This window comes from Brassica napus, unplaced genomic scaffold (genome assembly GCF_020379485.1).
Source record: "Brassica napus cultivar Da-Ae unplaced genomic scaffold, Da-Ae ScsIHWf_913;HRSCAF=1296, whole genome shotgun sequence".
NCBI lineage: Eukaryota > Viridiplantae > Streptophyta > Magnoliopsida > Brassicales > Brassicaceae > Brassica > Brassica napus.
The window spans coordinates 2,501-26,842 of record NW_026016950.1 but is presented as its reverse complement, the minus strand read 5'-3'; the positions used below and the strand labels follow the sequence as shown (position 1 = coordinate 26,842).

General features: G+C 38.1%; 5 protein-coding genes and 1 pseudogene across 38 annotated transcripts; 2 read left to right on the top strand and 4 right to left on the bottom strand.

Moving 5' to 3' along the window:
• Positions 1–250: 250 nt before the first annotated feature.
• On the bottom strand, positions 251–4,029 carry LOC125606637 (annotated as a pseudogene).
• A 221-nt stretch (positions 4,030–4,250) lies between these two features.
• LOC125606635 lies at positions 4,251–5,606 on the bottom strand. The gene is made up of 4 exons (XM_048775559.1): positions 5,328–5,606; positions 5,078–5,208; positions 4,947–5,004; positions 4,251–4,861 (listed from the first exon to the last, which is right to left on the bottom strand). Exons 1-4 carry the CDS (start codon positions 5,479–5,481, stop codon positions 4,590–4,592), a joined length of 615 nt encoding a protein of 204 aa, XP_048631516.1. The 5' UTR covers positions 5,482–5,606; the 3' UTR covers positions 4,251–4,589.
• A 229-nt stretch (positions 5,607–5,835) lies between these two features.
• On the bottom strand, positions 5,836–9,337 carry LOC125606633 (protein PIN-LIKES 7-like). The gene is made up of 8 exons (XM_048775556.1): positions 8,821–9,337; positions 8,649–8,728; positions 8,440–8,564; positions 8,238–8,359; positions 7,880–8,140; positions 7,692–7,792; positions 7,376–7,614; positions 5,836–7,291 (listed from the first exon to the last, which is right to left on the bottom strand). Exons 1-8 carry the CDS (start codon positions 8,953–8,955, stop codon positions 7,167–7,169), a joined length of 1,188 nt encoding a protein of 395 aa, XP_048631513.1. The 5' UTR covers positions 8,956–9,337; the 3' UTR covers positions 5,836–7,166.
• A 1,739-nt stretch (positions 9,338–11,076) lies between these two features.
• On the top strand, positions 11,077–14,257 carry LOC125606632 (3-hydroxyisobutyryl-CoA hydrolase 1-like). Of its 6 annotated transcripts, none has more exons than XM_048775552.1 (15): positions 11,078–11,212; positions 11,320–11,392; positions 11,477–11,557; positions 11,629–11,697; positions 11,776–11,839; positions 11,910–11,989; positions 12,060–12,143; positions 12,222–12,306; positions 12,388–12,473; positions 12,891–13,012; positions 13,278–13,338; positions 13,437–13,535; positions 13,612–13,713; positions 13,810–13,851; positions 13,930–14,257. In XM_048775552.1, exons 2-15 carry the CDS (start codon positions 11,375–11,377, stop codon positions 14,059–14,061), a joined length of 1,125 nt encoding a protein of 374 aa, XP_048631509.1. In that variant the 5' UTR covers positions 11,078–11,212; positions 11,320–11,374; the 3' UTR covers positions 14,062–14,257. The 6 variants fall into 6 exon arrangements, with proteins under 6 accessions (XP_048631507.1, XP_048631509.1, XP_048631512.1 ...); XM_048775553.1 differs by having other exon boundaries at positions 11,115–11,212; positions 11,324–11,392; XM_048775550.1 differs by having other exon boundaries at positions 11,077–11,212; positions 12,222–12,473.
• Positions 14,258–14,376: 119 nt separating this feature from the next.
• Positions 14,377–20,793, top strand: LOC125606629 (kinesin-like protein KIN-14E). 4 transcript variants are annotated; one of them, XM_048775548.1, is made up of 21 exons: positions 14,377–14,747; positions 14,819–15,026; positions 15,099–15,656; positions 15,776–15,875; positions 15,972–16,153; positions 16,242–16,357; positions 16,481–16,583; positions 16,709–16,861; positions 16,970–17,116; positions 17,216–17,419; positions 17,680–17,844; positions 17,921–18,016; positions 18,134–18,274; positions 18,357–18,548; positions 18,681–18,807; positions 18,901–19,103; positions 19,190–19,372; positions 19,445–19,540; positions 19,609–19,806; positions 20,081–20,352; positions 20,450–20,793. In XM_048775548.1, exons 1-21 carry the CDS (start codon positions 14,617–14,619, stop codon positions 20,628–20,630), a joined length of 3,756 nt encoding a protein of 1,251 aa, XP_048631505.1. In that variant the 5' UTR covers positions 14,377–14,616; the 3' UTR covers positions 20,631–20,793. The 4 variants fall into 4 exon arrangements, with proteins under 4 accessions (XP_048631505.1, XP_048631504.1, XP_048631503.1 ...); XM_048775547.1 differs by having other exon boundaries at positions 14,816–15,026; XM_048775546.1 differs by having other exon boundaries at positions 14,819–15,656.
• A 702-nt stretch (positions 20,794–21,495) lies between these two features.
• LOC125606636 lies at positions 21,496–22,948 on the bottom strand. Of its 26 annotated transcripts, none has more exons than XR_007337926.1 (6): positions 22,843–22,948; positions 22,595–22,704; positions 22,330–22,474; positions 22,110–22,232; positions 21,883–22,032; positions 21,496–21,791 (listed from the first exon to the last, which is right to left on the bottom strand). XR_007337926.1 is itself a non-coding variant. In XM_048775562.1 (5 exons), exons 1-4 carry the CDS (start codon positions 22,730–22,732, stop codon positions 21,933–21,935), a joined length of 540 nt encoding a protein of 179 aa, XP_048631519.1. In that variant the 5' UTR covers positions 22,733–22,921; the 3' UTR covers positions 21,496–21,791; positions 21,883–21,932. The 26 variants fall into 26 exon arrangements, 9 of the variants coding, with proteins under 9 accessions (XP_048631519.1, XP_048631522.1, XP_048631523.1 ...); XR_007337927.1 differs by having other exon boundaries at positions 22,330–22,494; positions 22,843–22,936; XR_007337928.1 differs by having other exon boundaries at positions 22,330–22,499; positions 22,843–22,932.
• Positions 22,949–24,342: the final 1,394 nt, after the last annotated feature.

Here is a 24,342-nt window from a genome sequence, read left to right as displayed (position 1 = left end):
ATTTTTTGTCCGACAATCTTATCCAGATGCCAACTCTACTAAATAACCTTCAGATCAACCGACATAAATCCAACATCGCATCTTCCTTACTATCGAAGATACTTTACCCTTTAGCCAAACATAGGCTCTCATAAAGATGAGTAAAGATTGATTCTTCTAGAAAGGAATAAGCGCATAACCGAAGAAGATAGTATCTGACTTTTAGCTAACGGGATATGATGATCTGTTGCGGAAGAGGAGAACAAATCTGATTAAAATCAGATGCTTTATTATTATCAACCAAAACAGAGATAAAAGAAGAGATTGAAGAACTGCTCTATTTTGTGTTGAAACTATCAGTACAAAATCTCCACCGCGAAAAGAAAATCGCCAACGCGAAAAGGAAAATCGCCAAAGCGAAGCCGATAATCGATCATATATCGATCGAAACTATATTACATCAAAAAAAGAATCGGCTTAATCCCTCCCCCTCTGAAAGATATTGTATTGATAAGAGGGTTAGAGAGATTTGTCTCTCTCTAAGAAGAGAGAGAAGCCGAGATTCTCACACAAACACTGTATTATTTAATACAACAACACACTGCAAATTCTTCTTTTCTTTTTTCAGAGGTGTTATTGGTTTTGGAAGTTTAGTGGAATTTAATATAACTGTAATTAGGATTCTTTTAATAGATTTGAGTGGAATCTTTCCTCGTGAGAAGGATTTGAATAGAGTGGTAGGTACCGCCCAACTTAAGGGGAATGGTAGAGTCTCTCCCTTCTCTCTTAAGAATGTTGAGAGAGAAAGAGAACTCGCAGTGGTTCCCGGCTTTTGACTCCCAGTAGATTGGGCTTTGACTCTGGCATCACATGGATTCCAAAGCATCGTGGTGGCCGGCTTCCGTCTCTAGCATCGTCGTCTTCCTTTAAGAGATGATATCTAGCTTTATACCGGTTCATCCGGTCTCTTTGTTTTATTTAGTTGCAGTTTTTTTTGTTAGATCTTCCATTCAGTTGAGATTACAGTTGATCCAACTGAGTTTGTTGATTTTCTCTTTCCGTGGATGGGTTTGTCTCTGGATAATCTTCAGTAGCCTTTGATTTGGTGGTTGATGTGTTCTCTGGCTCCGATGAGATAGGTCTCCGGTGAATAGAGAGCTCCGACTTGAATCTCACGGTGGTGGTTTGGAGGAGGTAGGTGTCTGTTGTTCTTGACGCGTGTCGTTCCCAGTTTTCTTCTCAATACACGTGGAGAAGAAGATAGCGTCGATGGAACCAGTTTCTTAGTTGGGTGGTTTAGGTGTTGGGCCATGTATGGGCCTAGGGTTGTTATGTTGCTTTGCCTTCTTATGGGCCTTTTGATTTCCCTTTGTTGGACTGATGTAATTTTTTGGTTTTGTGAATAAAATACCAGACGGAAAAAAAAAAAAGAATAGAGTGGTTTGAAATACTTTTTTATTTTTGTTAAGGAATATTTATTGGAGTTTGTTTCCAAATCAATAATAAAAAAAACTTAAAAAATTATTATTATAATATCTTTTAATAAATAAAACTAGTAGCTGTTGTCAAAAAAAAAAAAATTCTAAGTAGTTGCATCTTTCCACATTTTTTCAGCCATTGCTTCTCTCCAGATATTAGCACTTTCTCTTTCTTAATCTTGTGTCTCCAAAATTTCTTCAATATTTTCAAAATCATTTCTTTCATTGTTTCTTTCCATATTTTCTGCATTGGTAGCTTCATTGGAAACTTCAATAGGAAACTCATCTGAGCGACAATGCTTACGAAGAAAATTATGTAAACACTGTATTATTTAATACAACAACACACTGCAAATTCTTCTTTTCTTTTCTTAATAACACAACACACTGCAGATTCTAAATACAGAGAGAGAGAGAGATAGCTATTATTCCATCACAGTTTGCATTATATTAAAAGGAAATTTAAAGAGGGTGCATGCATGCATCTCTTAGTTTGCAGATTGCTGCTGCTCCTTAATGATGGGAAAGTTGTGGTCCACCCAAGCCAGATAGCCACCTCCTACGTTTCTCACTTTCTTGAAACCCTATTTTATTTTATTTTTACATTAAAAGATGGTATGTATGTATGATTGATTCATTGCTATAATCGGAGTGAGTGAGTTTTATAATAATTTGCATATAAATCAAATTAGGGGATTACTTACAGCAGCAACAAGTTCAGTTGTTGCATTTAAGGATCTGGCTCCACTCTGACAACCCTGTGCGTATCAAGATCGATTTCAAACTAATGAGAGAGAGCACATGACTAACATCAAATGTTTGACTTTCCATGTCATTTAAGTACTCTCCCAACTTACCAAGTTTTTTTGAGCTTTCATGGCCCAAAAAAACAACTAAAGAGAAAAGAAAAAAACAAGTGATCTTGTGGTGAGGAAGATAAGAGATATTACCACAAGGATATCATATGTTGGGTTGAGAAGAGAAGACACTTGATCCAAGAAGTCTTGATTCTTCACTCTTCCTATTGTATCACAATATCACAAGGGGGTCTTATATGTGTGTGTATATATATATATATCAAGTATAATTGGTTTCTTAATTGGCAATGACTAAAAAGTTGACTGGTTTTGATTACCTTGAGGCGAGTTGAGCATGTAGGGAACGTTGAGGATCTTAGGAACAAAACAATGGCCTCTCCGAAACTCTTCCTCAGTCCTGCATGTGCAAGTACTAACCAACAGCTTGAATTGCGGGTACATGCGTATGTAGATATATAGTGAAGATTTGTCTCTGAACATGAGCATATAGATATATAGTGATGATGAGCGTACCTAACATCAAGATATTGATGGTCGGACTGGAGGAGAATCTTGGCTAGCTTGGCTCACATCAACAGTAACAACTTCTTCCCGCTTTGAGCTGTCAGGAAACATATTCTCTACCTTCTTGTCAGGAAAAAAAAAAGGATGAAGCTATAGGAAGAGCAGAGAGTAATAAATAACCCGGAAAAAAAAACCGCAATACAGAGACAATAAAGAAAAACTTGGTATGAATTTTAAAATTTGCACCAAAAAAAAAAAGAATATAAAGATAAAGCCTCATAGACCATGGACAGGTTTGGTAAAGTGGATCCAAAGCCTAAAACGTAACGTGTTCAGTTCCCACTAATTTAAAATATTGAAAGAAAATGAGTGAGAATATCAATCAATTAGCATGTAACGCCCAAAACTAATACTTTTGATTGATGACCAAACTTAACCAAAAAAGAAGAAGAAGAAAACAAACAAATTGATTACCCTATACACAAGTTAAATGGTGATGGAATTGCGCAACGAACGACCCCATGAAGGAGTCATTGTATTGGATGAGACGATAGGTAGGGATGAGGACGATGATGGCGTATTCTTCTTCCTCTCTTTATCTGTCATTACGTAAAAGACAAAAAACAAATAAAGTAAAAGTCAAAAGCCACGTTCAATGGATTCCATTCCACCATGCATATATGGGATTCGGATTCAATATTTTAAATTTACCAAACTTTCGGACAAGAGAGATTCCATTTAGAACCAACAAGCTAACATAAAAAAAATATTGTCCTGGATCTAGCTAGCTAGTATCACATTTGCCACGATGCATGAGCTTCTCCAACTCATGGGAGAGAGAATGCAGTTAATCTAAAAGATTTAATTTATCTCAAAACATTGTTCCTATCGATTTGTTTCCCACACGCGTCTTGTTTAACTCAAAAACATTAACTGATATATAGCAGACAAAATATCACGAAACAACAACAGCACACATAATATTGATATCATTTATATGAAAAACAAAGCTAGAATGACTACACGAGCTTAGCCATTTTAATGGTGCCCCCATTAGCAGAGATCTGCAGTGTCATCATCCCTAAACCCCTCCGCTGTCGCAAGTGCATGAATCCACTCTGGAAGTTGCGCATGTTTCCATAGTGAAGCTCATCCCCACGAGGGTAAGAGCTGCTGTCGCGATACCTTTTACGGGACTGGCTAGTTCCTGAACCGTAAGAGCCGCTCCTTTGGCTGTAATTCTGATCTCTTGTGTTCAAAGGCAGCATTGGCGTTGAGACTGGAACTGGGAGGAGTTCCAGAAGCCTGCATTATACTTATGTAGCTAGCTAGCATGTTGAAAAGAGAAAAAAGGCTGTAGCCTGTAGGTAACCAAACAAGCATTGACGACAAGGCTAGCTAGGTAACATGCAAATCAAAATAAAAATAAAGATGAAACCAGAATGCCATACGGCAGTTGCTGGTCAATCCCTAAAATAAATATTATCTGATCATACAAAACCAAACATCCAGTTTACATTCGTGCCAGCCAGCAAATTTGTCATTATAAGGAGACCTTTTGTCCTAATAACTAGAGTGAGTAACTAAGTTATGACGGACTATGGCTTACGAAGAACAACCACAACGGGCACACAGAACCATCACAATAAAAAACATACAGAAGATGTGCATTTCACATTTCGACCCACTCTCTCTAGTTTCTTCCACGGAGACAATACATGGAAAAAAAAAAAAAGAAGGATTCAAGGAAGCGTACGAGAAGAGACAAGACAGCAAATATTTGGCATGGTTAAGGAATAATAATAATAATTCATAAGGGCAAGAGGAGGACGGGGCAGGGGATGAACTCAGCAAGCAAATTGGCGTCGATGAACTTGGAGTGGATGGCTTCCATGCTCATCACTACCAGCTCCGTCCCGAGCTCATCCGCCACCTCTCCTATAACGGCCGTCGCCTTTTTCCCTTCCCCAAGCCTCTCCAACAGCTTGAACTCCTCGAAACCACCTTGTGCTAGATGCCACCGGATGTTGGATACTTGAGTATCGTGCTCCGAAGAAGACTCTCTTTTTTCTTCATCTATGACTGAATCAAAGGGCCGTGAGTGAATTAAAACGAGAAACTCACAGTGCTTAAAGAAGTTTGGCTATATATATATATATATATATACCTACAACAGTGATATCAGCTCCATACTTGTTTGCCAAACTAGTTGTTGTAGCAGCAGCCTAATCACACCAATTTCTTTCAGACAAGTGAAGTGGGAAGTGGAAGTGGAAGTGGGGGGGTGGAAAAGCAAACCTGTCGGGTGCCTTCAGAGAGATAAGGATTGCGATCAATCACAGGCAGGAGAAGATGCTTGATACTAGTTAATGCATCTCCCTCTCCCACAGGAAGACTTGCTTCTTTCGACTGCGCCTTTATTGCTCCCCCTAACACAATAAATCCATATCAACAACTACCCTCAATAATTCACCATTATCAACAAACATGCATCTACTCTCTACCCCCCAACCAAATATGAAAGAGAAAGAGTAGATGGTGATGATACCTTTGCCTTTGCGATGGTTTGGGAATATTGAGAGCTCGCTGGGTTTAAATCGTAGAGATGAAAGAGGGCGGAGAGTTGATGAACAAGACCAAGTATGTACTGTTCCTTTAGTGTCGATTACAGAAACGGCGGCGAGGGAGTGGAGAGATGCCATTGGAACTCGACGCGACGGTGCTAGCAAGTTGCAAGTTACGAGCAGATAAAAAATCAAATATTTTCTTCCAGAAGACGCGATTTCCTGCGGCGTCTTTCGGCGAGGTCTTCCTCTCTATTGGTTAAAGCCTGCAATCAGATCCACTGAGGCCCAATATTGTATGTATTAACGGGCATTCTCGTTAGTTAAAGCCCCTAAGGCTTTTTATTTTTCATTAACGATTTAATTTCGGATAAAATCAACAACCACACCAGCTAGCTATTATGTATCCACCACATTAGTTAGTAGATCTTAGGCTTGGATCTTGTGGAGTGTTTTATTGTTTATTGATTTTTTTTTTTATAAGGATTTTTGGAACTTATTGAGTGTTTAATGTGTGATGGAAATAGCAGATCCAGAAATGTCCGCAAGCGTGCCATAGCACAACAGTAACAACAACAGAGGTGAGTCCAGGTGCGGCAAATGAAGGTTCAGTCTATCTCTTTTCTCAAGATTCTCGTTTTCCTACTTGGGTGGGCACTGGCCACTGGAGACAAGAGCTACACAACTTTCTTTTTGTGCCAAGGCAAGTACACCTTGTTCAAATGTTTTGTAAAGCCAAGCCAGTGAATTGAGTCGTTGGATAATTAAAATCACATTGAGAAAATTTTATTATAATCAGATTAAAGATAATAAAATGGAAATAATCCTGGAAGAGGGAAGCTATGGGCCAATTATAACAGTCAATATAAGTAATATACTATGAAGCCAATACAAAGCAAACGTCTGTTTTTGTTTTGTCTTGGCTCGTAAGGCAAGCAATTGATTGATAGCTTTGTTGGAAGGTCTCGGTTAACTAACACTGTGAGAGTCTTTGCTTATAAGATCCTGTAAATTACACTGGTTGGATTTGGATACTTTAGCTACATGGCCACTTAATGTGAAGTAGGCGAAAGGGCTGGTTTTGAAGTGGTGACCTTGGAAGGCCGCTCAAGTTTGGTCGCTTCTATACTTCTTCTATTTCTAGGTCTATCCTCGTTTTAATGCGTAGGCTTCTCTTTGTCTAGAACTGCCCTAGTGTTGGCAAGTACAAAGTGGAAATTGCATCATTTGAGTCTATAGCATTGCATGAGCTCCAGGGCCCTTTCTTTGGCCCGCTTACTAAATGATCATTGAGACTGGTTTATTACAATGCTTTTCTAGGTCAAAGACGATACCTATTTTGTTCAATCATTGATCATTTTAGTGCATCCTTCTTATCATTGGCTTATCCAATTTTTCCGGTGGACTCATTATTATTAGCTGTTTGCTCATTTAGAACAATTTGTTTAAAAATCTTAATAAATGTAAAAAAAAAAATTACAGAGCGATATAGTTAAGGCGGGGAGGAAAAGTGCGTAGAAGTTTCTGAAATTAGTGAAAAGGGGCGAACCACTAGCAGCAAAGTAACATTGGAAGATCCAACCGCGCGCACATTTCTTTCTTTATTATGTGCTCAACTTCAACACGCCTCTCCTCCTACTTGGGTTCTCTCTCTCTATGGGCCCTCATTTTTAGAAAAAAAGAAAAGAAAAGAAAACAGAGACAAGACTTCTTTTAGGTCTTCTTTCTCTGTTTTATTTTGCAACATGAATACACTGGTACTCAAACAAACCAAACATAGTACTTAATATACACCAATACAAGTAATACAACCATTTGCAGATTCAGGAGAGAATAGAGAGGAATATGGTTGACCACACGGTGAGGGCTAAGGATGCAACCAAATAGGTCCACAAAAAGATGACCGAGCACTCATCTTGAGCGACGTCGAACAGCTGTGCCATTGTACCTGCAATCCACAACATGAAATGATTTGATTGATTGATTATTTCTCTGTTAATATATTAAAAAAAAAGGGTTTGAGGAAAATTACTGATATTCATGGCAGGTGGAAGTGTGAACTGAAGCATGAGAACGTATCGGAAGAGAGGGTCCGGAGGAAGATAACCTAAATTCCATGCTAATTGAACCACCCCTACACCCACCACGGGAAGGATGATATACCTCACACAGATCACTCCCACAATCACTGACGTTTTCACGGCTGAGGAACGCAGACCCTGAATCAGGTTGCCCCCAAGTATGAGTGTGATGCAAGGTATTGTGCCGTCCCTGCCAGTGCCAAATCAACTTAATTATATTTAGTTATTCGTGATGTCTAAAAGACGTGCTCGCAAGCAAGTTCATACCCAAGTAGTTTCACTGAATCTTGGATGACTCGTAACGGGGCATTCTCCCCGATTATAAGATTCCTCAGCCAATTGGTTGCTCCGAAGACGAAACCAAGAATCTGAATGCAACAGAAAACATATGAAATCATGCATCTTTTTTTTTAGTATTGATTTGAGAAATGATTTCTTAATTATTTTTTACTTACGGCACCAATAGTGGGTGGCGCAAAGAGTTCCTCAAGAATCTGATGGAGCAAGTCTTTGATGTATGTCCCCGTAGACACCTTTTCTTTCACTTGGATTTCAAGGTCTTGGTTTTGTTGCGGCTTCAGGAGAAGAGTCCGGGGATCAGAGTCGATTTCCTTGTTGGGAGACTTGGCCAAGCCGGCGGCTTCAAGAGCTCTGAACTGCGTAGCAGAGCTTCTCACAAGTTGGTAACTGTATGTCCAAATATAGAAACCCCCGAGCTGCATGAGACCCCCGGCGCCCAAAAAAGAAAGTCACGATTATCATTACAAAACTCTGAGCAGAAATGATGATGATATATGTTTGGTTTTGACTTACGGCCATAGAGAAAGATGCGTAGGATAGTCCAATGGATCTGCAGACACTTCGATTCCCAAAAGGACTGCCTTCCTCATCACAAATGGCAGGGACCAGAATAAGCATAAGGTTTCCCATATTGCCTATATATATATATATCATTCATTCACGTTAGATTTCGTAAGAATCTCCTTTGTTATAGATTTTGCAAAATTAATGTTACCTGAGGCACATGTCGCGATTATGAGACCATGAAGTTGGGGTTTTGGGTTGAGCAGCTTGACAACCAACCATCCAAGAATACCTCCTACTAGAAAGGTGATTCCAACATTTATAGGCATGAACCACCTGAAAATAAACTTGAATGGTTTGAAATATAAAAAGAATTATACGCCACAAAATAGGTTTCTCATGGAGAAGGACGGTGCGTACCATGAAATAATGTCCTGCAATGTGACAGTCTGGGCAAGATTGGCAAACATGATGCAGGGGGTGAAGACCACGAAGACGAGCTGCAAATGATATATATAAATATGTTCATTAATTATTAGTGCATGCATGAATGGTTATAAAAAGGGCAGGGAGGGAGGGAGGGAGGATGTACCTTATTTACGGATCTTCGGGTATCAGCCGAGAGAAGAGAGCAGTAATCGGTTGCCAAGAAAGCACCAAGGACGCTGATTAGGAGAACTTGGACTATAGGCATCGAAGCCACTTCCAATAACTCTAAGAAACCCATCCCTAAATTTGTTTTTTCTTTTCTTTTCTCTGGTTTCTTGCAGAAGAATAAAAACAGCCAATGTAAGATACAGATGATGATATTTCTGTCTGTCGGTGAAGAATGGTGGAGATGGAGAGAGTCGATAGGTATATATTAATTAGGTAGAGGAGTGGGGTACATGAAGAAGAAGGGTTCAACTTTTCAACAGGAGACAAGTTGGCTTCTGGAAAATGTTTGCGTTCAGCTGGTGCAAAATCACATGTGAATTACATACATGAAAGAGGCCTTTGGGATCCTCTCAGGTTAATGTTGACAGAATCAAAGCAAGACTTGTCATTGTCTATTTGCTCCTCGCATATATATATAAACAAATTCCCCTTCTTGAATATCTATCCAGCTCAAAAAAGCGTCCATTTGAAATTTTAACAGAAAACAAGCTGTCACAAACTAACCTTTTCCCTAAATGGTCCATTTACTTATGTATTGATATTTGTTAAAAATATCTAACAACATAAAATATATGAAACATCATTCTTCCAATTTGATGCCCCATGCCAGGTCCACAGTACACATTCTCTTTTCACATTTTTAAACATGTTTTATTATATACTTTATTACATAAATCAAATATTAAATGTCAACTGTGATTTTGGAGACTTTCGCAAGCCACTCTGCTAAGCTGATCCCGACACCGCACATACACACATGGGAAAACAGTTACATATAATTTGAGGAAAAAAAAGCTAAAATACAGATAGTGACATATAGGCTAAAAAAGCTTATTAGATTAAATCAAATACGTGTTGAAAAAAAAAAGATTAAATCAAATACGAAGAAACTGTCATTTGCTTGTATATTTTTGTTTCTGATCATTTACGTATTTAGCTCAGGATAAAATTATATTATTAAACTAAAAGATAATCGAATCATATATTAGATAAGATAAGAATAGGTCCTGTAGAACTAGTCCTTGGAGATAAGACGCATGACTAGGGTTGTGATCAATGGAGATGAATGTTATGGGGGACATCGCCAAGATTATTTAAAGAATTATGTGCATAGAACTGCAAATAATAGGTACATGACCAAAATTGTAGATGGCGTTTTTAAAAACCATCCGGGGCATCTGCAAAGCACTTGGACCATCTGGCGCGTGTGTACGGAGTCAGCACAATTTACTTTGGGCTACTTGGACTTCAGTTAAGTAGATAGGCCAGTAAGAAACTCATGTAGGTACGCATGAAGTAGGCACGAGCATTCGGAGTTCCAAACGAATTTCGGTTTTGTCCAATCGAGTTTCGGTTTTTCGGGTTTATCAAAATCAGCTCCATTCAGATTATATAAAAGTTTGATTCATAACCGGTTTGGATTCTATCGAGTTCAGGTTGGAATTAGTAAATCTTCAAAGAATTATTATAACCCCATGTACTTTCGGGTTTGGATTTCAATTGCTTCTTCAGTTTAAAAGTACATGATTTGTATATACTCTATAGACATAACATAAGTAAAATTAGTTTTTCAGTTTTAAAATATCTGATTTATACCTATTTTGTAACCAAAACATAAGTAAAATCGATTGAAAAACAAGAAAAGAACATCAAACATAATCAATCAAAATCAAACAAAAAGTAAACATAAATTGATAGAAAGAAAACCAAATAATTGAGAACCAAATTTTCATGAAATGAGAAACATTATTCAATGAAAACAAAACCAAAATCTAATAAGCATCGATCGCCACCTTCAACCATCAATAGATAATTATTTTAGATGTTCAATAATATCTTAATGTATTTAGGATACATATTAGGACTTGAGATATGTTTAGTATAAATTTTGTTTTTTTTAGGATTTTGAATGTTTTGGGTTCTATCAGGTAACAATTTAGGATCGGCTTGGTTCGGATAATACCATAACTCAAAATACCATAAAACAAGATCCATTCGGTGTGTGTGGGGTTCGGATCATTTTTATTGGATCGGATTTTCGGGTTCAGTGAAGCTAATCAAAGCTTGAGGTGAAATGGGATGAGAGGCAAGCCCAGTAAGGCCCAGATATGAAGTGCAGATAAATAATCTTTGTTTTTGTTAAAAGCTTTTATCATACCCAACAACACAAAGGCCCAATAGATGAAGGATCAGATAAATGAAAACATAACTTGAAAGCTTTAATCCTATCCTATCCCATCTTATCTTCGTTCTATCTCTTCATTGCGAATTCGAAGCAAGACCTCAATAACTCTAACGCCACAGCGGCGCCTGGAATTGAGAAATAGGTGTTGGTTTTTGTTTTCCATTCAAAGTGATTGATATAAATCCCAATTTGGTCTGTTTTTAATCCGAAGGAAGACAAAAACTAAGGTACCATTTCCCCTCGATCTAGTTAGTTACTGCTGGCTGAGGATCGTTGTCAGAAAGAAAGAGAAGAATAAGAGGAGATGGCCTCTCACTCGCAGGTCTCTTTTCCTCTTGTTTAACATGAATGATGATCAATTCGCCCCCTCCCTCACTGAACCGAACCAATTGTTTTTTAATAACAGGTTTTGGTGGAAGAGAAATCGAGTGTTAGAATATTGACACTGAACAGACCAAAGCAGCTGAATGCTCTGTCCTTCCAAATGGTATTGAATCTTCCTCCCTAATGCGCAATTGGTTTCGTCATGATGACTCAAATCAATCTTCTATTTGTTAGATATCTCGGTTGCTGCAACTGTTCCTTGCATATGAGGAGGACCCTAGTGTGAAACTTGTTATCCTTAAGGTAAAATCACTATCCTTATTATGTTTGCTCTCTCACACACAGTGGAATAACTAACTAACTAACTAACTTTTGCCACAGGGTCAGGGAAGAGCCTTTTGTGCTGGTGGTGATGTTTCAGCTGTCGTTCGTGACATCGGACAAGGTAATGTATAATATGTTATCCATCTTTTCTTTTCCTTTTCTTACTTTCTCTATTTCCGTGGACTAACTAGGCAATTGGAGACTCGGTGCCAAGTTCTTCGCAGATGAATACATGCTCAACTATGTTATGGCCACCTATACCAAACCTCAGGTCCCTCCTTCCTTTCAATGAATTACTCGTATAACGCTCATCATGTGTTCCTTCCTTCGTTTTCCATTAGGTTTCAATTTTGAATGGTATTGTCATGGGAGGCGGAGCTGGTGTCTCCGTCCATGGTCCATTTCGTATTGCTACTGAGAACACGGTATTCTCCATGTCCATTTATGAAGACATATAAATGTCTCTCAAGTCTATATGCTCATATCTTTCTCGTTTTTCCAAGGTTTTTGCCATGCCCGAGACAGTTCTCGGGCTCTTTCCGGATGTAGGCGCTTCCTACTTCTTGTCTAGACTCCCTGGATTTTTTGGTAACAATACTCTCTCTTTTTTTTTTTTTGCATTTCCTTTAGATCCACAGGCTATCTCCCTCTCTCACCCTTCTTGTTCAGGAGAGTATGTTGGCCTCACAGGAGCTAGGTTAGATGGCGCTGACATGCTTGCTTGTGGTCTTGCTACTCATTATCTTCCTTCAACGGTATGAATTTCCCTTTCTTAAATCTTTTGGTATTTCCCATCCGCCGGAACTTGACATGCTAATGCCGTTGGGTTCTTTATATTGACATTTGAAACCTCTGTAAAAACTTATGTCTCTATTTATCATCTTCATGCCAAGGAATGTTGGAGGTGTCTTTCCTGTCTTACGCTGTTGTCATATGTCTTTGGAATAGAGTCTTGTTCATCATGTTTATTTTCTCCAGCCAGCGTGATTAGCTGTAGCTGTTAGGACTTAGTGTTCATTACCAAATTTGTGGACTGTGATTTGGTTATATCGTTCCTATTACATTCTTGAGTGACTTTTGACACTTGAGAGGTTTCTTATATTGAGCGACTACCGTCAAGCAATATTTACTCTGCAAAGGATTGTTACTTAGTCAGGTTACTCCTTGTACAGAGATTGACTGCATTGGAAGCAGAACTTTGCAGAGTTGATTCAAGTGATCCAGCCTTGGTCTCAACAATTCTCGATGCATACACACAGAATCCGCACCTTAAACAGCAGAGTGCTTACCACAGGCAAGTGTATATGATCATATCTTTAATTCTTTCTATTGTACCGGAGTTTGCTTAGTATCTTTTGGCATGCCAAAGTTTCACGCATTCTATGTCATGTGCTAAAACATTTGATCTGTTATTTATCATGATCACATTACATATTTATCATGTTTTAGGTAATCTTTTTCTCATGAGAACTTGAATGAAAGATTTGTGACTTGTGAGGATCAAAGAGAGCAGAGTCAAACTGTTTCTTATCTTTTCCGTTTGTTTTCTTTTGGGGCAGGTTGGATGTTATTGATAGGTGCTTCTCGGGGAGAACGGTGGAAGAAATTATAGCTGCACTTGTGAGTTTTTCATCGATATAGTTGATATGTTGGATTGCGATGCTAGGTTGACTGATACACCTTTGACGATGCTCTCTATCATTGTATGTGCTGCTTAGGAGAGAGAGGCCACCCATGGAGGCGATGATTGGATCTCAAGCACTATTAGAGCATTGAAAAAGGCTTCACCAGCAAGCCTTAAAATCTCTCTTAGATCGGTTAGTTGCATCACACCTATTCAGAGAGAGAGAGAATGATGGAAAGAGCTGACTGTGCGTATATATATATTTTCAGATAAGAGAAGGAAGGTTGCAGGGGGTGGGGCAGTGCCTTAGCCGTGAGTATAGAATGGTGTGTCATGTGCTAAAGGGAGATATAAGCAAAGATTTTGTGGAGGTTCTGTCAACTTTCTCCCATTGTATATTCTTTCTTTTGAAAATGTCCTTGTTGTAGAGACATAATTACAACAACTTGTCTTTCTTTCTTATGCAGGGGTGCAGAGCCATATTGATTGACAAAGATAAGAATCCAAAGGTTTAACACACAAAAAAAATCTCTGTCCATTTATAATGTTTGCGGTGTAGATCGTTGATGTACTAGTTAAAATTACAGTGGGAGCCATGGCGGCTGGAGGAGATGAAGGATCGGATGGTAGAGCAGTACTTCAAGAGAGTGGAGGAAGAAGAGGATCTAAAGTTTCCAGCAAGGAAAAATTTGCCAGCCTTAGCAATGGCAAAGCTGTGAAATGGACAAGGTGATGGAGCACTATTGGGTTTAGGTCTAAAAAGGAAAATAAATGTAATAAACTACTAGGCTTGTGTTGAATTGGCCGGCCTTGCATATTATATACATACATACATGTAGTATTGTCAAATTTGAAACATGCAGTATTGATAATGCAAAACAGTGAGAAAGAAAAAAAATTATTATTGTAATCAAAGATGACACCAAAGCAGAAGAGAGATGTTGAGAAGATTTTTGTTTTTGGTGTTGGAGGCACAACTATAACTATAATGGACGACGTGGAGGCACGTCTCGCTTTTTTTCTTCGGCTATTCATTTATTTAGATTCAAACTTTCAACCCACACACAAGACAATGACAAGGACAAGGACAAGGACGGGGAGTGATCTTCTGAGAAGAAACCATAATCAGCTGAATCGTGAAGTAGTATTGAATGGGAAGAAAAGGCAATTAATATATATCTCCCGTGACTCTCGTCTCTCGTCTCTCTCTGGGTGTGTGGTCAATTTGTGCTCCAGATCTACAGTCTCATTCTCTTTTGCTAGTCGGGGGGGAAATGGAGGGCCAACGAGGAAGTAATTCTTCACTGAGCTCTGGCAATGGCAACGAAGTTGCAGCCGATGCTTCTTCTTGCTTGTATGTTCCCGATCCCTCTGGGACCGACTTCGATGCCGAATCCTCTGCTCTGTAAGTGTTTGAAGAGCTCGTCTCTGAATTTTGGCAACATTATTAATTAATTTATTTGACAAATTCAGCAGCTCCCCAGCTTCAATTCCTGCCGACCTCGCTGCAGCCATTCCCCTCATCGATCGCTTCCAGGTTGAAGCTTTTCTGCGGCTTATGCAGAAGCAAATCCAGTCTGGTGGCAAGCGTGGCTTCTTCTATTCCAAAAAGTCATCGGGGGGCTCTCAATCTCATCTCCAAAAAGAGCGCTTCACTTTCGAGGACATGCTTTGCTTCCAGAAGGTCTTCTTCTTCTTCTGCTCCACTTCCTCCTATATTGACTTTGACTTTGTTGCTCAAAAAATCGTCTTCCAGGATCCCATCCCCACATCCTTGCTCAAGATTAACACCGATCTCCTCACCCGTGCTACCAAGTTGTTTAATCTCATCTTAAAGTATATGGGCGTTGATTCTTCTACTCCACCCTCTTTAGATGAACGCATTGACCTTGTTGGAAAGCTTTTCAAAAAAACCTTGAAGCGTGTTCAACTCCGGGACGAACTTTTTGCCCAAATCTCCAAACAGACTAGACATAATCCTCACAGCCACTACTTGATTAGAGCGTGGGAACTCATGTACCTATGTGCATCCTCAATGCCCCCTAGCAAAGATATCGCTGCATATCTCTCTGAGTATATCCACAATGTCGCGCACGATGCAACAACTGTACCAGAGGCTCAGCTTCTTTCTCTTAATACTTCCAAGGCCTTAAAGCGCTCTATCAAAGCTGGTCCTAGGCATACCACCCCTGCCCGTGAAGAAATTGAAGCTCTTTTGACCCGTCGAAAGCTTACAACCATTGTCTTCTTTCTCGATGAAACTTTTGAAGAAATCTCCTATGACATGGCTACTACAGTCTCTGATGCTGTTGAGGTATCCTCTTCTTTCCTTTCTGTTTTCCTTGCATTGCATTCTTGTTCAAAGCAGTGCTCCCCCCCCTTTGCTTTCGGTTATAATTCTCTCTCACTGCAGCATTCACTTTTCCGTATCAGGAGCTAGCTGGGACAATTAAACTATCAGCCTTTTCTAGCTTCGGTTTTTTTGAATGTCGTAAAGTGGTTTCAACTTCCAAATCATCTGATCCTGGAAATGGTATGCTTTCATATTATTTCTTGATCATTTTCTTAAAAACTCTGAGTCCCCTACTGTTACTACAATATCGATTGTTTCTCTACCCGTCATTTGCAGAGGATTATATAGGATTGGATGATAACAAGTATATTGGCGATCTCCTCGCAGAATTCAAAGCTATTAAAGATAGAAATAAAGGAGAGATACTACACTGCAAACTAGTCTTTAAAAAAAAATTATTCCGAGAGTCTGATGAAGCTGTAACAGATCTGATGTTTGTGCAGCTTTCCTATGTACAAGTGAGCTGTTTCTTCACTAATCACACATTTATGCTCACATGAAAACTTGCATTTCCTTGCTGACACACACACACACACATGCATGCAGCTGCAACATGACTATTTACTAGGAAACTATCCTGTTGGAAGGGATGATGCTGCTCAGCTTTGTGCCTTACAAATTCTTGTTGGCATTGGGTTTGTCAATAGTCCCGAGTCATGCATGTTAGTATTCTAAACTTCTTAGTAAATCCTCTCGTTTATTTTTCCTTGTCTTGAACCTTAGGATGCTTGTTTTCAAAGTTACGATTATAATATCATTTTATTCCTCGTTGGGTCACGGATCAGAGACTGGACATCACTTCTTGAGCGATTTTTGCCGAGACAAATAGCAATAACCCGAGCCAAGCGTGAGTGGGAATTAGATATCCTTGCTCGATACAGTTCGATGGTAGGAATGACCCCATGCATTTTGTTCACTTGGATCTTACCCTTATCAGTTACCTTTGCCAAATACAATCTGATTGAAGTGATAGCATGCTAAAAGTTCCTTCGTATGTGTCCGTGGGAATGTAGGAGAACGTGACCAAAGATGATGCAAGGCAACAATTTTTACGGATATTGAAAGCACTGCCATATGGGAATTCTGTGTTTTTTAGCGTACGAAAGATAGATGATCCGATTGGCCTTTTACCTGGACGAATTATTTTGGGTATCAACAAACGTGGGGTCAGTTTCAAAGTCGACGCTATACTTATGACTCTTTAGAATACGTTATTGTTCTTTGGAATTCTTATGTATTTTGTTGGATTTGAATTAGTTGTTGCTTTCTTGTAGGTTCACTTTTTTCGACCGGTTCCTAAAGAGTATCTGCACTCAGCTGAATTACGTGACATAATGCAATTTGGCAGCAGCAACACTGCTGTCTTTTTCAAAATGAGAGTTGCTGGTGTTCTTCACATATTTCAGTTTGAGACAAAACAGGTTCAGTCATCATTGTTTTAGGATCATTATTATTGCTCTTCTTTACGACAACAGATTTGGGCAACTTGTAAATGTGAACCACCAGTTTATTCTTTGTAGGGAGAAGAAATCTGTGTTGCTTTACAAACACATATAAATGATGTTATGTTGCGTCGTTACTCCAAAGCCCGATATGCTGCCAATAGCTTGGTTAATGGAGGAGATATATCCTGCAGTTCTAAGCCGCAAAATCTTGAAGTGTATGAAAAACGTGTGCAAGATTTGTCTAAGGCGTTTGAAGAGTCCCAGAAGAAGAATGATAAGGTACATATTCTTTGGAATTTCAAGTTTCTTTGTCGTGTAAAATTGAATTTTAGAGGGAAAGCTAACTCTGTCGAAACACATGAAATAACATACTACAGATGATTTTTATCATGGATTGCTTTCTCTGGCAGTTGTGAGATAGTGCAATAGTTTTAACCCCTTCCTCACTATTTTCATGTACTGTATGTAGAATGTTATTTTCTGGCCTCTTAGAGTTGATGCTGATGAACTACTACCACATTTTTCATGTTGTTGTATAGTTGATGGATGAAGTGCGAGAGAAACATCTGCAAGAAATTACTCTGCGTGAAGAGTTAGAAGCTATACGCCATAACTTAGAGCCTGAACGGAAAAAAATGTTGGAGGTTACTTTAGACCGTAATAAACTTAAGACGTTGTGTGATGAGAAGGAAACAGCTATTCAAGTTAGTTATAACATAACTCTCTCTTCTTTCTTTTGCTTGGTTGGAGTTGTTTATTTATTCATTTTATCTACTGTAGTCCTTGATGTCTGAACTGCGAGGAACAGAAGCAAGGTTGGCAAAGTCGGGCAACACAAAATCAAGTAAATCAGAACTAACTGAAATGAATAATCAGGTGAATATATATCATGTGTTAAAATGTGGTTCATAGTCGGTGTGCTATAGTTACTGAGTATATTATGTTGTTCTTTGTAAGCGATTCTGTGTTTTAAAAATTAATTTTCTGTCACAGAAATTATACAAAATCCAAACCGAGTTAGAAGTTCGGAATAAGGAATTGCACATTGCAGTTGAGAATTCAAAGAGGTTGTTGAGTCAGAACAAAATATTGGAGCAAAGTGTTTTCAATATTGAAAATAAGAAAACAGAGGAGGTGAATATCAGTATTAGATTTATGGTGATTCGAACCGATAAGTAGGAAATACTAGCTTGTTGTTGACTCTTCAACATTTCAGGTTGAAAACCAAAAGAGATATGAACAAGAAAGAAAGGTTTTAAAGCTTCAAGTTTCTGAACTTAAAAATAAGCTTGATGTCCTTACTCAAGACTTGGATAGGGCTGAGTGTACGATTGAAACTAAGACTTCTGATATGAAGCTCTTGCAGAATAATTTGAAAGAGCTCGAGGAGTTAAGAGAAATGAAAGAGGTATATGTACTCTTTAATTACTCTTCATCGTTTTAATATTGTTTTTATTTGAATGGTGGAAATGTATTTTCATGATTTAGCTAAAAATTTAAAATAAAGGTAAGACGTTCCATTCCAATATCATGGTTGTAGGACATTGACAGAAAAAATGAGCAAACAGCTGCCATTTTGAAGATGCAAGGAGCCCAACTTGCTGAGCTAGAAATACTTTACAAGGAAGAACAGGTTCTAAGGAAAAGATATTACAATACTATAGAAGGTAATATAATGATTAAGTACTTACAATGAGATTCATTGCTGGATTCTTTTTAGAATTTGTTTATATAACTTTTTTGTTTGTATTTGATTGTAGATATGAAGGGGAAAATTAGAGTATACTGTCGGATAAGACCGCTAAATGAAAAAGAGAGGTCAGAGAGGGAAAAACAGATGCTAACAAGTGTGGATGAGTTTACAGTCGAGCATTCGTGGAAAGATGACAAACGAAAGCAACACATATATGATCGTGTATTTGACATGCTTGCTAGCCAAGATGATGTCTTCGAAGACACAAAGGTATTATTGTGATGTGTAACTATGTTCACTTCCCTCTCATCCTTTGCAATTTTGTTTTGGGAACTAATATAATTCTTCTTTAATAGTATTTGATACAGTCAGCTATAGATGGATATAATGTATGCATCTTCGCATATGGTCAAACTGGTTCTGGAAAAACTTTCACAATATATGGGCATGAGAACAATCCTGGACTCACACCTCGAGCTACGAAGGAACTTTTCAAAATATTAAAGCGAGATAGCAACAGATTTTCATTTTCTCTAAAGGTAATTTGTTATCCTAATACATATGTTGTGGTCAAAGATTCTGGCATCAGATGACGACAAGAAATCATGCAGGCGTATATGGTGGAACTTTATCAAGACACACTTGTAGACCTTCTGCTACCAAAAAGTGCAAGACGCTTGAAACTAGATATTAAAAAAGATTCTAAGGTAATGTGATATATATATATATTTAATTGGTTTTTGGACACATAAATTTGATATTATGCATTTCGTAGGGTATGGTCTTTGTCGAGAATGTGACAACTATACCTATATCGACTTTGGAGGAACTGCGAATGATTATTGAAAGAGGATCTGAACGACGACATGTTTCTGGAACAAATATGAATGAAGAAAGCTCAAGATCTCACCTAATACTTTCGGTTGTTATCGAAAGTATCGATCTTCAAACCCAGTCTGCTTCAAGGGGCAAGGTGACCAATTTCACAATGATTATTGACTCAAAAACTTCTTTTTTTTTTCTCAAAATTTTGACAACATTTAGGTCAAAGAAATAGTTCTTTAACTTTCCATGCCTTGATAAACCTTAGTGCTGTAATACAATAAGGATAAAATAGATCCATATTTATGAGACAATGAATATATTTCTCATTGTCTCATAAATTGAGGCTCACTATCCTTTTCGTGGACTATATGAGAATTATTTTCATGGGGGCAAATTCTGATCCTATATTTGTTAAATTGCAGTTGAGTTTTGTGGATCTTGCTGGTTCTGAGAGAGTAAAAAAGTCAGGCTCTGCTGGTTGCCAACTTAAAGAAGCTCAAAGTATCAATAAATCACTTTCTGCATTAGGTGATGTTATTGGTGCTTTATCTTCGGGCAGCCAACATATTCCTTACAGGAATCACAAGTTAACAATGTTGATGAGTGATTCATTGGGCGGCAATGCCAAGACGTTAATGTTTGTTAATGTATCTCCAGCCGAATCAAATTTGGACGAGACATACAATTCTCTTCTGTAAGTCTGACTTCCCATATATCTATCTATAGTTTGCAGCTCTCATAAATAATGCAGATACAATTGTCTATTATGGTTCTTGTAATGGTTTTGTCAGATATGCATCGAGAGTGAGAATGATTGTGAATGATCCCAACAAACATATTTCATCCAAAGAGATGGTTCGATTGAAAAAGTTAGTAGCATACTGGAAAGAGCAAGCTGGTAAAAAAAGTGAGGAAGAAGACTTGTTGGAGATCGAAGAATATCGAACGCTAAGAGATGAGGGAGATAGTTGAATAATGCTATGAAATTTGTGTAGGTGAACTTGAGATGATAGTATCACTGCTTTTCACCATATTTTTTGTAGAAATATCCTACTCTAAAGTAGAGTCTCTTTATTGAAAGTGTAATGCTATGTCTAACTTTCTCTTTTTTGACGAGATTTTCATTACTGGGAAACAGATAGTTGAAAATACCACACAAAGCCGGCTCGAACCATAAAAATAAAAAAGGAACCTGAAGTATTAAAATAATGATCCAGAATTTCAAAGTTCAGGTAGACATTTCGTAAACATTACTAAGAACATCGTTTGGTTTCGCCAATTCCACAATCGGGCACCAGCCAGCAAGAAACAGTACAATCCCAACGCAAGGACAATCGCTCTATGTACAAAAAAATTCATCCTTGATGATGATGCTCAGCTTCTCTTTCCTGAATTAGTCAATAGGTTCACTTTAGAAGAAATACGCAGCTCCAATCTAGGGCCTCTCACTCATCATCTTTGGTCCATTTGTTTGATTATTTCTTGAACGGCAGATACATTTCTACTTGCAAGATGTCTTATGGTGCCATTGTAAGTATCTATAATCTCCTTATCTCCCATTATAGAATCTACATATACTGCATGGGGAGTTTTAGGCTTTTAAGCTTAGGTAACCATGTTCTTTTGGTAATATAATTTACATTTTATCAAAAATATACTGCATGGGGCTGAAGCGAGCCAACTAGATCATAGGGACCACCACCGAGGAGCTTGTCCTTAAAGGCCAATCAGGGCGTCACTCCTTGAACTCTTACTGCCTTCTCTTCTCATTTCACTAAAACTTTTAAGTGACAAATGTTTTGTTGGTTGTTTACAAAATCCAAATGCAACAAATCAGTTCACCGAAAATAATTGTCTGATATGAACACATGCAAAATACAATAATGAACTATATTGTCAAGGCAGGCAAGCCTGAAGAATTTTCAAGGAAGACCTACAAAATGTCTCTATAGACAGGTACAGATAGTATGTATATCGATAACCTAGGTACTGTTGTCCTCTCCCATGAGCTCAAGTTACTCTAGAAACCAAATACAAGTGGGTCGACAAATAACCCATAGCAAATAGATTGCCTCCCAAGTCCCAAACAACTACAACCAACTTCACGCTCCAACTGAGTACACACAAGACCTACTGTCAATAAAAACAACAAGTTGACTTCATCTAATTGAAACTCTGTGAAACAAGCCATTGAACAGAAAGAGTAAGGATAAAGCATCATTACCCAGCCGGTTGCCATAATTGGATCCGAGTGCTTTGAGACCCATCGAACCATCACAGTACCAATAGCCATGCTCTGAGCTGCATGAAGCATCCACCACTCTCCACTTCCCCACAAAGAAAAGTTATTACCATCTGAGGTAACTGATGGTACCTGTAGTGATCAGATTTATCCTCGATTTGCAACAACACTATCAAAAAGAAAGAACATTTTTAAGTAAAATCTTATACCTCTCAAGAAGCAAAAGTCCAGTAACACCAATGATTAAGGGATGAACTGACAATGAGAATTGTCCAATAAAGTCCCAGTTCCAGTCTCTTGACCATTCCCACGAGTGAAATGGTTGACTTGTCCTGCAAATCACACACGAATGGGTTACTAAAATATATTACATAAGAAAGAAGGAAAGATCCCAAAAAAGATTGTAGTAGGCTAAGATACATTACACACTTTATCATCATCAACAACCAATCCTTCACAGAGAGCATCTTGTTCCGGTACAAATGTAATCTTATCCTCTTCCCACTCCTCTTCAAGATAAGGAGCACCGTACTGCTCTCCATTATTAGGCCCTGCACGGCTTTTCTGGAATATCCTACATAGCACAAACGCATCCTACACTACACACGACTCAACAAAGTCAATAAATTTTATCCATTGGCATAAAGAAACTAATTTTCAAATTAAAAAAAAAAAGAGAGCAGACAGAAGAAACCCCAATTGATGTTACTTGTGGCACACCAGCAATCTTCAACTCTTCATCAGTAAGGCGATTCTCACTTATGCATAACCTAGTTGGTTCATTCACCACGAGGAGCTCGATCCCTGTGATAAACAAAAGGGTCTTCTTCATCCACACGGCCCTCGAACCATTATAATCCCCAAAACAAACTCAAAATCAATCAAATCAAAACAAGATCATTGTAACCAATTCGAGGGAGAATTAATAAAGAAAAAAATAACCTGGAAGATCCGAGGGCTCGGATTTGTGACGGAGATAGCGTCGAACTTAAAAGGGTTTGGTAGCGAACGAGCTTCTCGTCCTTCGGGTGGAAACGGACCCAGGAGCGAGCCACGTCACCGAGCAGCGACCCATCATTTGTACTTTGGGCCACATCATAAACAGAGAGTAAGGCCCACGAAAGTTAATTCCTTTATGCATAAATTATTAATTAACTCTTATGATCACCGAATATAGTTCAATAACGGTTAACAAAAAAACGGTAATATTTATTGTTTCAGTTCAAGTTCGAAATCTATAAATTAACGCTCCCGTCCGATGAAATAAGATCTCGTTAACGAATCCATAAATCATCCTCATCCTCATCATCTTCTCACCCAAAGCGGCTTCTTCTTCTTGTTCTTTTTCTTGTTCTTCTTCGTTTCACCTCCAGTACCCTTCTCCTCTGTTCGGCGTCAGCAACGTCTCCAGTTCAGGTCATCTCTGCCTCCTTCTATTCAAAGCATCTTCGCTAGCCACGGTTCTATATCCATCTTTACTTTGCTTAAATTTCTCCAGTCATATTTTATGATTTGCGTAATTGATTCGTTACTGTTGAAACCTTACATATACGCAGAGATCGTGACCAAGTATGTGGGTGTGATTTGGGAGAGTTTTACAAACAAGAAGACGAAAGTACCGTCCAGGTAAAGTCTCCAGTAATCTGTTTCTGATTTATTACTGATTTGGGAGGGCTTAATATCTTCTTCTTTAAATCTGTTACTGACTTATTACATAATCTTTGATTTGATGAATTTTTTTTATCATCAACAGAACCCACGAGATTGCCCGGAGACGATGGTCGTGGCGGCGGGGTTCGACCCGTTAAAGGAAAAGAGAGATCGAGATGTTCCTTGCGTGAGGCTCCAACAGATTAAGGACTTCCACTAAGATTTATCAAGGTTAGTGCTTTCTTTTTCTCCAAGTTTATGTTTTGAAGCGAGAGTTGCGAATTTTTAGTGATGATCGCATTTGGAAGATAGGCTTTACTGCTGGTTCGTACTTGTATTACTGAAATAGCTAGAGACTTTAAAAATATATATATTTATACACATGAATTTTAAATCACTTTTTTTTTGTACAAATCCTTCGTTTTATGTATAATTTTTCAAAAAAAAATTAAAGGAGAAATTCTATATCACCTTTTTGATAATGAATTTTAAAAAATAATTTGTCATTTATGATCATTTAGTTCTTTTTTATCAAATTTTGTTTTCTATTAGTATTATAATGTTTTCTAAAAGTCCAAGTTTTTGTTGTTTTATCAAAATATTTTCTTGTACAAGTCCTTTTGTTTTAAGTATAACTTTCTAAAAAACTTTAAAGGTATATGAGATAAGGAGTATTATAGAATATAATTATTATAAATTTTTAAGGGTTTCATAGATTATAGTATTATAGATTACGGATATTATGGATTAGGTTATATGAGATAAGAGGTATTATAGATAAAAGGTATTTTG

What these genes read in the sequence shown, in the direction of transcription:
- LOC125606635 (XM_048775559.1), bottom strand. Translation starts at nt 5,481, where the DNA reads ATGGCATCTCTCCACTCCCTCGCCGCCGTTTCTGTAATCGACACTAAA. An exon ending in TCTCTGAAGGCACCCGACAG is followed by an intron (nt 5,005 to 5,077) that starts GTTTGCTTTTCC and finishes TGGTGTGATTAG; the next exon opens with GCTGCTGCTACAACAACTAG. An exon ending in AGCTGATATCACTGTTGTAG is followed by an intron (nt 4,862 to 4,946) that starts GTATATATATAT and finishes CCTTTGATTCAG; the next exon opens with TCATAGATGAAGAAAAAAGA.
- LOC125606633 (XM_048775556.1), bottom strand. Translation starts at nt 8,955, where the DNA reads ATGGGTTTCTTAGAGTTATTGGAAGTGGCTTCGATGCCTATAGTCCAA. An exon ending in CGCCACCCACTATTGGTGCC is followed by an intron (nt 7,793 to 7,879) that starts GTAAGTAAAAAA and finishes TGTTGCATTCAG; the next exon opens with ATTCTTGGTTTCGTCTTCGG. An exon ending in TCCACCTGCCATGAATATCA is followed by an intron (nt 7,292 to 7,375) that starts GTAATTTTCCTC and finishes TGTGGATTGCAG; the next exon opens with GTACAATGGCACAGCTGTTC.
- LOC125606632 (XM_048775550.1), top strand. An exon ending in ATGCTCTGTCCTTCCAAATG is followed by an intron (nt 11,558 to 11,628) that starts GTATTGAATCTT and finishes TCTATTTGTTAG; the next exon opens with ATATCTCGGTTGCTGCAACT. An exon ending in CCACCTATACCAAACCTCAG is followed by an intron (nt 11,990 to 12,059) that starts GTCCCTCCTTCC and finishes GTTTTCCATTAG; the next exon opens with GTTTCAATTTTGAATGGTAT.
- LOC125606629 (XM_048775545.1), top strand. Translation starts at nt 14,617, where the DNA reads ATGGAGGGCCAACGAGGAAGTAATTCTTCACTGAGCTCTGGCAATGGC. An exon ending in AATAGTCCCGAGTCATGCAT is followed by an intron (nt 16,358 to 16,480) that starts GTTAGTATTCTA and finishes GTCACGGATCAG; the next exon opens with AGACTGGACATCACTTCTTG. An exon ending in ATATTAAAAAAGATTCTAAG is followed by an intron (nt 19,541 to 19,608) that starts GTAATGTGATAT and finishes TGCATTTCGTAG; the next exon opens with GGTATGGTCTTTGTCGAGAA.
- LOC125606636 (XM_048775562.1), bottom strand. Translation starts at nt 22,732, where the DNA reads ATGAAGAAGACCCTTTTGTTTATCACAGGGATCGAGCTCCTCGTGGTG. An exon ending in CATCAATTGGGGTTTCTTCT is followed by an intron (nt 22,500 to 22,585) that starts GTCTGCTCTCTT and finishes AGTCGTGTGTAG; the next exon opens with TGTAGGATGCGTTTGTGCTA. An exon ending in TGGTTGTTGATGATGATAAA is followed by an intron (nt 22,233 to 22,329) that starts GTGTGTAATGTA and finishes TGTGATTTGCAG; the next exon opens with GACAAGTCAACCATTTCACT.